Source organism: Lissotriton vulgaris, chromosome 4_1 (assembly GCF_964263255.1).
Source record: "Lissotriton vulgaris chromosome 4_1, aLisVul1.2, whole genome shotgun sequence".
Taxonomy (NCBI): domain Eukaryota; kingdom Metazoa; phylum Chordata; class Amphibia; order Caudata; family Salamandridae; genus Lissotriton; species Lissotriton vulgaris.
This window is the reverse complement of record NC_141691.1, coordinates 1,070,400,016-1,070,409,696: the sequence shown is the minus strand read 5'-3', so window position 1 is coordinate 1,070,409,696 and position 9,681 is coordinate 1,070,400,016. Positions and strand designations below refer to the sequence as shown.

The following is a 9,681-nucleotide window of genomic DNA, read 5'->3' as shown; positions in this document are numbered from 1 at the left end:
TGAACATCTAAAAACTGCTAATTTAACAGGAATCCTACCTACATAAATAACTAACAAAACCTCAACATAGTGGGTACATGAATTGGATGTACCATGTTACAACGCATACTATTACAACTACCTACCGTTACAACGCGACCATTACAACGCATACCATTACAACGCATAGCGCTTTGAGGTGCTGGATAGTGGTAAGTATAATTTACTATTCTAACTCCAGTCCCCGTGGACCCTAGGGAAGGTGTTGGATAGTAAATTAAACTTATTCCCTATCCTAGAGCGCCCCCCAGCGCAATGCGTTGTAATGGTATGCGTTGTAAAAGTCGCGTTGTAATGGTAGTGCGGAGTAAAAGATGCGTTGTAACGGGTGTATACCCATGAATTTCTCCAGCAGAACCTGTTGTGGCAAACAAACTCCTATAAAGCCATATTTTCATTCAAAATGTTTGCTGAGGATCACACAAGGATTCTTTCCTAACATTGTGAACCATGTGCATTCTACATTCCACGATCTGGACTATGTAACATCATTTTCAGAGAAAAAAAAACCTATTCACCAGTTCTAATATGGACTGTCAGCTCAATTACACAGACTAACTAATAAGAGAATAGTGATGCCTTTGCAAAACTGTATATAGCATGAGAATAACATAAACAATAGTGGGGTTATCACCTGAGATTTGTAAACAAAACCCTGCGATATATAGTTCCCCTTAAAAGTCAAATAAGGGAACATCGATCTATTCTACCCATCCTTTTATCCTTATCTAATTCCAATGTTATCAGTTTACAGACAGGATGGGAAGTAACATGGCGTATTTATTTATTCATTTTATTAATTCCAACAATTTTAAAACAGTATTACTGAATAGCCAAGTAGACGTGCACTGGTGAGGTGCTTTGTCTCTATTGATTCAAGAAAATATTCACATCATCCTTTGGAATGAATGAGTAAAGCGAGCCCAACCAATTGTCTCATGGCCGTTCCTAGACAGCTTAGACAGGCTCGAGTGAGAAAAAGAAAGAGAGAGCGCACAACAACACTAAGACCCTGCACTGGGTAATCTTGGTCAATCCAGGGAACCTTGATCTCCAGCTTGGTCTTCGTGGGAGCCCTTTGCTTTCAGGAGACCTTTGGACTTGTTCTGATCTGCCACCTGGCAGCTTTGGTGGTGTGACGCTTTGAGCATGGACAGTTCCGAAAGCACAACACTGGGTATTTCCTCTAGGGTCACTTCAATCAGTGCTATGGCACAATGACTCTCTTTGTTCAGTTCTGGTAAGTCGATGAGTATTTCTTGTATTTGAATTTTGTTGCTTGTAAACATCTCTTTGTACTGCCTGACACCTGGTTGGTCTCTGCCACGCTGCGCATCTGCTCGCAGCGTTATCACTCCATGTGATGTATGGGTTTAGGTTGCATAGTAGCACAGTACCTCTCTTTGTGGATTTCCCCGCAGGTTTTCGACCTACAATGTGTAAATGTCTTAGTGAAGCTTTAATTATCTTCAAATGCTTTAGACGGCCTTACTTTTAAATCCATCTACGCTAAAAGTTGATTCTGCACTTTGACGGGCACACACATGGCATACACAAACAGTTTGCTGGACCATGGCAAACTCTCTAGAAGAGAGCCCTGTCGATCTTCTGGTTACTTATCCCATCCTTGTGACCAGTTGTAGCGACCTCCCAAGCCCAGGCACTTGCCAATGACTGCACCACACATGGAGCTTAGTATAACACGTCTTTGTTCTTCTGTGTGTAACTGTAAACTCAACATTTGAACCCTGCATTCACTTCAATATGCTTTAATGCTTACATCACAGTTCTATGGAATCCATCAGGAGTCACAAGAGTTTGGTAATTACAAACTCATTCAACACTACAGGTGCGATCAGGGACGTCACTCTTACAGGATGTGGTCTGTACAATGGAGGTATGCCACCATTTTGGATGACAGCTGCTCTTTCCCTTCCATCCTCCCAAGCTGTAGGGTTGCGCCACAACAACCTGTGCAGGGCACCGCTATAAGTCCCCACTGGGAAGGGCATCCCAGTATCGTGTAGCATGGGGTCGAATGGGACAGATTGTAGTCAGGATGCCCCTGGATGGTTGAGTTCGGCTAAGAGCGTCTCGGTCTACATTCTGTGACATCGGCGCTTGGTCACGCCCCTACACACTAAATATGTTTGACATGCACAATTCACAGGCCACAAACCAAATTGTCTCATGTCAGGCGCGCAACACCCATTGAACTCACCAGGCTTCAGCCCTCCCCCCCCCCACCCCCCTCCCCCCCGTCGTGTGTGGCAGCCCGGGCTGAGACAGATCCCGGGCACACACAGAGCCGCACCCGAACGTTTCACAGTTCGTTACAAGACCATTTAAATGTTAATTAGGCCTTGCAGTTGTTTCACCCCTTCTAAGAGCGCCTGCAGCCCCACGCTGCCTACTGATGAAAGGTTCAGCCCCCCCCCCCCCGAAATTTTTTCTTAGCCCCCCCCCCCCCCGAAATTTGGCTCTAGTTGCGCCTCTGTCTCATGTAGATGTATTAATTACAGAGGTATAAGGAAAGAGCTGCTTAGCCTTTTCTCTGGGCTTTGCACTGGTGACCGCCTGTCTTTTACATGGATTTCTGCAAAGGGGAAGAAGATAAAAGCCAATCTTTCTGAAAACAAAGACACGTGGGTATAAGAGCATAGTTCCGCCAGTTAAATAGGGACAACCATCATATGTATTTGAAAGGAAAGCTCTCCAAAATATATGTTGTAAAACCCCAAACTAAAGGGGATCACGTATACGAATGCTCTACATAATATGGCCCGTACTTCCCTCCAGGAGGAGTGATGATATCTACTCACAGTACACGGTCTCTAGTAGAACATGACGGGCAGACTGACAAGGATGCAGCGCCGTGTCGTGTACAGTATTGCGTCATGTAAGTAGGATGAAGGTGGCATCTATGCGTGGTATTTTACTAGGTGTCCTCGCGTTCCCAAGCCCTGCAGTCCCTGCGCGTGTCTCCCCCCTGTTCGCTCGCGCTCTGTTCCTAGCATCTTCAGCCATCTTAGTGCAATTGCCTCTTGCCCCATCTGCTACCCTTGGCTGCACCTACGCTGACAGGGGTTGAGTCCGAACGCAGCACAGACCTTGGCGCAGGTGGCACCTCCCAAATATATATTACCCACGAGAAGCAGTGAATAGGAAGGGGACGCGCATACGCGCGAGGGCTGTGAGTGCGCGCGCGCGGCCGGCAAGCAAGCAGAGACGCGACGGCAGCATCGTCTACCCTGGGCTGGCAGAAGAAGGAGGCGCCGCCCGAGAACGGTACCTGGGTACCGGCATTTCACCAGGGACGGCAGTTGGTACGGACTGGGAGGATGCCGCTGCATCGCAGGCTTAGGATCTGTTATTGAGACGCGCTCCCTGAGGAGGGGTCTCTGCGCGACTGGGAGGATTTCGCATGCTGGCCCGGGAGCCGGGGGGCTCGGCGCGCTCGGGTAAGTGCACAATGAGATGGGTGCGAGATCACCGCCTGGTGGGGGCGGTAGGCTGTCACATATGCCAAAGACTGTCCAAGTGTCAAAATATTGTAATTCAGTTAATGAAGACCCTTCTATCCATCGCGAACTCCAGTACACTGAGCTCACCTCGAGGATGGCCCTGACGTGCGACTCTATTGCAAGCAATGGGAAACTGCGATTCGTGTCTCAGCTGCATGCCAGCTTTCAGCGCAGCATCTTGGAAGCCGCCATCCTCGATGTGCAGACACTGGTCGGTCACGGAAGGTAGTGATAATTACTTGAAACCTCTGGTGATGGATGCCCTGCCACCAAGGTTCACAGAATCAGTTCATCCAACATACCCGCTGGTTATGGCGCCTATTCCATCATGCCGGGTTCCGCACTACCTTTCCTGCATACACTTGCAAACCAGTCTCGACCAATGTCCCTTTTCCCAGTGAGCACTTACTTGCACGTCTCCGCAATCCCTCCCCCACCTTGATGCACTACACACACGCCCTCAGTGCAATATTTGGCTAATCTATTATTGATGCCCGGGGAGGGAAGCCGCTCTGTGCTGCGCGCTTCCGTTTTCCTTCCTCTGTGTAGTCTGTGGGCAATGCCTTCGCATCGATTGCTCCACTGGATCAAATTCAGTGGCGCGGGGGGGGGGGGGGGGGGGGGCATAGGCTCCGACGTAGCTCTTTGGGGCTGGCAAAGGCGGAATGACAGGTATTTCTTTATGGCTTCAGGAAGGGGCGGCAGCCTGGCAGGTTACAGTGGACCCGAGCCGTAATGGATGGACAGGCTGTGCCATTTCACGGTCACGTGCTTCCAACCGGTTGTACACAGTTCCTGCGCGAGTTCCGAATCTTCGTACAACATGTTTGTGCACTGCACACAGTATCGGAGCGTGCACGGTTGGACTGCCTTCCAACACGTGTGTTGCTGTAAACAAATTTGTCTAAATATGTCTAAAATACAAGCGTTTACTTGCACACTACTGGTGGGTGGGCGGTCTATTTGTAGAATCATTATTACCGCTTTGTAATCATTATCTCTGGACATAATTTGTATGGGCACACGTGTGCTCTATCTCCGGCCTTGCAGGTTCAGCCCCATAAAGCCAGAACAGAGTGAGTTCGGCTGGGCACTTGTCCGAGCGCCCCAGTGTGGTGGGGTTGACCACCACTGGGCGTGGCATAGAAAGAGGGGAGTCATATTCTCTCTATTCCGCTGATCTCTTCGGCCAACATCGGAAGGGCGCCTGCGGACCGGAGCTCACTTCAGAGTACAGTGCCTTGAATTACTGATTGCCTAAATTGAGGAAGTGAGTCTAAAGTGAGGTCTGCCTTTGCGCTGATGTGATCCACGCTGAGATCCATTTACTGACTCCTGGGACGCTTGACTGGGAGGAATTATCAAACAGGAGCAATCGATGTGTTTGATTGTTCAACAGATAACTGCCTTTCGCTACTACAGACCTAAGAAGGCACCGTGAGACATTGGTGTTGTTAGACCGTCGTCTGAGCACTTCTATAACTGGTATGTGTGTGTCGAAATGATAGTACATCTCTCTTTACGTTGTTACGTTTAGTAGTGACGCCTAGGTCCCACGGAGCAGCTGCGGCAGATGATAAGGTCCCGCACGCTGCCATTAGAGGCCATTGACTACTGTAGGAGCAGATGCTTTTAAAGTCGCTTCTTGACGGACAGGAGTGCCTGCCAACACCAGAGCAGGCGAAGCCGTATCGGCCGGGATCGGGGTGGCGGAGTCTGCGCCTGACATGGGTTACTGAAAAATGCCGCGCTGCCGTCGAGCGCCTGTAGGATCTGCCCGTGGTGACACCGTATACTCTGGAGCGTAAAGCCCCGCAGACGATGCTGCAAGGGAGCATCCTTCATTGAAAGGGGAGGAGGTAGAGGGCGGCTGGATGGAGGCCATTTTCCACGGGCTCGGTGGCACACAGCAGACAGGCACATTCTCCACCGGCTCTCGTTTGAATGCTCTTGGATTACCCCTTATGTGGCAGCTTCGTCAACTGCAGCCTGTGAAAACGAAACTTCCCGTTTCTTTCTTAGTGTAGAACCGTTTTAAAACAACCCGACGCCTAATTTACAGCATACTATGGAAACAGTCCACTTGCCCTTGGTGTGCTGTGCTGTGCATACACTGTTGAACTCCAATGCAGAGGAAGGTGCCAGCGTTTTTAATTGCTAGGTTATTTTCTGAAAATACTTTACATTATTTCGTTAGTTATTACATTTATGTGATATTTAAAAATACACTGTAAGAATGTGCTCACTTGTCTTTGATGCTAACCAGTGACCCAGTGACATTGGATTTTGCAGTTGCCTCTTACAGGTTTCGTAAGATCAGCAGTGGATTCATGTGATCTTATGTATTTTGTTAAATGCTGCCACTGAACAATAACAGTGTGATCTAAATAGTACCCGTAGCAGAATTATGTAGGGGGTTTGGATGTGGAAAATACCTGTGAAATGCCAGTAGTCGCTGCTAGGAAAAGGGATATGGGTGATGTGAGGGAATACATGACGCACATATACTCGTTCAAACTGAATTTAATGTATGGCCTTAACCACCCCCTCGCCAAACCTGTATATATCATTTAATAAAAAAAAATTGTGAAGCCACACACATAATGTGAGTTGGATGTACAAATTGATCGCAGGTATCCAGGCATACGACGTGACCTTGCCATCCGTGTAGGTGAACTTTCAAGTGGTAAGAAACTGCCACTTTAATGCTGGAGAGAAGACTTGTGAGAATTTAAGGGCCAGATGTTTCAACGGGTTTTACCCATTCTATATCTATGGGAAGCCCCAGGGCACAAGTCCTAAACAAGCATTTGCAATGCAATAGGTCTCGCATTAGGAAAGTTTGAGCGACTGGTATTGTAAATGACATTTTTTTATTTGTTTTGTTTTTGAAAATAGCAAAATTAATAGCTTTGTCATTTACAATGCCAATAGTTATAACTTTCGCAAATGTGACACCTATAGCATTTGTAATACAATATGTGTTTTATTTACGTGACTTACATGTATTGATATTACAAATAACAACGGCTTTTCATTTTTTAAAATAATTAATACTTAAATAAAAGTTATTGTAATTTAAAATGGCAATAGCTTAAACTTTTGTAAATAACTTTTGTGAAGATTATGATCAGTGTATTTTATTGTGACGAAAATCCAAGAACAGAAGTGAAATATTAACATCTTTTTGTTACATTTGTAATAAAACTTGAAACATTGAGAGAACCTATTTCAACCAGGTGTTGTTGAATGGTTGCACAGATTGATGCTGTGGTGGCGCTGAGTGATGTTGTGATGGCGAACAAGTGATGCTGTGGCGTTCAGTGATGCTGTGGTAGCGCATAGTGATATTGTGGTGCCCCTGAGTGATGTTGTGGTGGTGCTGAATGATGCTGTATGCTATGCTATGTTTTGTTTTGCTATCCTATGTTTTGTTTTGTTATGCTATGCTATGTTTTGTTATGCTATGCTATGTTTTGCTATGCTATGCTTTGTTATGCTATGCTATGTTTTGTTATGCTATGCTATGTTTTGTGTTTTATTATGCTCTGCTTTGTTTTGCTATGCTATGTTTTGTTATGCTATGCTATGCTATGTTTTGTTGTGTTTGGTATGCTATGTTTTGCTATGCTATTATATGTTTTGTTTTGCTATGCTATGTTTTGTTGTGGTTTCTTAAGCTATGCTATGTTTTGTTGTGTTTTGCTGTGTTTTGTTATGCTATGTTTTGTTGTGTTTTGTTATGTTATGCTATGTTTTGTTTTGCTATCCTATGCTTTGTTTTGTTATGCTATGCTATGTTTTGTTGTGTTTAGTTGTGCTATGTTATGTTTTGCTGTTTTTTGCTATGCTATGCTTTGTTATGCTATGCTATGTTTTGTTTTGCTAAGCTATGTTTTGTTGTGTTTTATTATGCTATGCTTTGTTTTGCTATGCTATGTTTTGTTATGCTATGTTTTGTTATGCTATGATTTGTTATGCTATGTTTTGTTATGCTATGCTTTGCTAAGCTTTGTTTTCTTACGCTATGCTATGTTGTGTTTTGTTATGCTATGCTATGTTTTGTTGTGTTTTGTTATGCTATGCTATGTTTTGCTATGCTTTGCTATGCTATGTTTTGTTGTGTATTGTTATGCTATGCTATGTTTTGTGTTTTGCTATGTTTTGTTATGCTGTGTTTTGTTATGCTATGCTTTGTTTTGTTATGTTATGCTATGTTTTGTTATGGTATGCTATGTTTTGTTCTGCTATGTTTTGTTGTGTTTTGTTATGCTATGCTATGTTTTGTTATACTATGCTATGCTTTGTTTTGCTATGCTTTGTTATGTTATGCTATGTTTTGTTTTGTTAAGCTATGTTTTGTTATGCTATGCTATGTTTTGTTGTGATTTGTTATGCTATGCTTTGTTGTATTTTGCTATACTATGTTTTGTTTTGCAATGCTATGTTTTGTTTTGCTATCCTATGCTTTGTTTTGTTATGCTGTGCTATGTTTTGCTATCCTATGCTTTTTTTTGTTATGCTATGCTGTGTTTTGTTATGCTATGCTACGTTTTGTTATGCTATGCTGGTGAGGGTGTGTGAGGGTGAGTGAGGGCGAGGGGATGTGAGGGTGAGGGGGTATGAGGGTGAGGGTGTGTGAGGGTGAGGGTGTGTGAGGGTGAGAGGGTTGTGAGGGTAACAGGGTATGAGGGTGAGGGTGTGAGGATGAGTGAGGGTGTGTGGGGGTGTGAGGGTGAGGGTGTGTGAGGGTGTGTGAGGGTGTGTGAGGGTGAGGGTGTGAGGGTGTGAGGGTGAGGGTGTGTGAGGGTGTGAGGGTGAGGGTTTGTGAGGGTGAGAGGTTGAGGGGGTGTGAGGGTGAGAGGGTGTGTGAGGGAGTGAGGGTGAGGGGGTTTGAGGGTGTGTGAGGGTGAGTGTGTATGAGGGTGAGAGGTTGTGTGAGGGTGTGTGTGAGGGTGATGGGGTGTGAGGGGTTGTGAGGGTGTGAGTGTGAGGGGGTGTGAGGGTGAGGGGGTGTGTGGGTGAGGGTGTGAGGGGGCGAGGGTGAGGGGGTGTGCGGGTGAGGGGGACTGTGAGGGTGAGGGGGTGTGAGGGTTAGTGGGTGTGAGGGTGAGGGTGGGTGAGAGGGTGTGTGAGGGTGAGAGGGTGTGTGAGGGTGATAGGGTGTGTGAGGGTGAGAGGGTGTGTGAGGGTGAGAGGGTGGGTGAGGGTGAGAAGGTGGTTGAGGGTGGGTGAGAGGGTGAGTCAGCGAGACCTAAAAACAAACGAGCTATTGGTGTTGCAAATGCCAATGTTTTTCTGTTATGTTTTTTTTATTTGCAGTGGAGTGATCATTTGACCTATTTAAAGAGATAGGAAGGAAAGGGGATGGAGAGCAAACAGTGAAAAGCGGTGGGAGGTACGACTAGTGGTTACACTGCTCCCGTCGCGCCGCATTAAACCTGCATCGGTCCCAACACTAACAATGGGAAAATAAAGCAACTGGCTCACCGTCATTATCCCACACAGAACACAAAATCTATTAAAGCAGGCGGAAGATATGAGGCAAATGAGCATGCGCTCAATAGAGACACGTTTTATATGCCACATACGTAAAACGTGAACACACAGTTGAGAATGAAACAAATATAAAAAAAAGGATAGAAATAAAGTTTTAAGCAGCAAAAAGGTGTCAACAAGTAATTAACGTTATTACACAAAAAGTAGAGCATAAGTAATCCCGTACCACATAATGAGTCGTGCACCGCGCTGATCTTAACCAACGGGAATGGAGTTGATAAAAATAAATTACCAGCTTCCTCGTCACATCTAAAGTGCCAAGGTGGAGGGGGGAGAGGGTAGGGAGGAGGAGACAGCTGCAGGCTAGGAGAGGGAGCGAAGAGCAGCTGCTCGGTACAGGAAGCAATTACCAAGGGAGGAGTCGCACTGCGCTGTGCAAAGGTAAAGGTGTGTGTGTTAAAGGGCGGTGCTCAGCTCTGCAAAGGGCGTAGATTATTAAAAAATAAGGCAAGCTTAAAGTGAAAGCTGCACCTTTAATAAAGACTTAATGTTTTGAAAAGTGGATGCAGCGAGCCTTGCATAAAAAAAGGCGCTCAGCCGCTATTAATTCAGTGAAAGC

General features: G+C 45.8%; 1 protein-coding gene across 1 annotated transcript in view; it reads left to right on the top strand.

The window, feature by feature from the left end:
- The first annotated feature begins 3,248 nt into the window (after positions 1–3,248).
- Positions 3,249–9,681, top strand: part of CTNND2 (catenin delta 2) — a 3,070,130-nt gene continuing 3,063,697 nt past the window's right edge. The window contains exon 1 of the mRNA XM_086965298.1: positions 3,249–3,500. Coding sequence (XP_086821424.1) covers positions 3,464–3,500 — 37 coding nt within the window. The 5' untranslated portion in view covers positions 3,249–3,463. The remainder of the gene's footprint in view (positions 3,501–9,681) is intronic.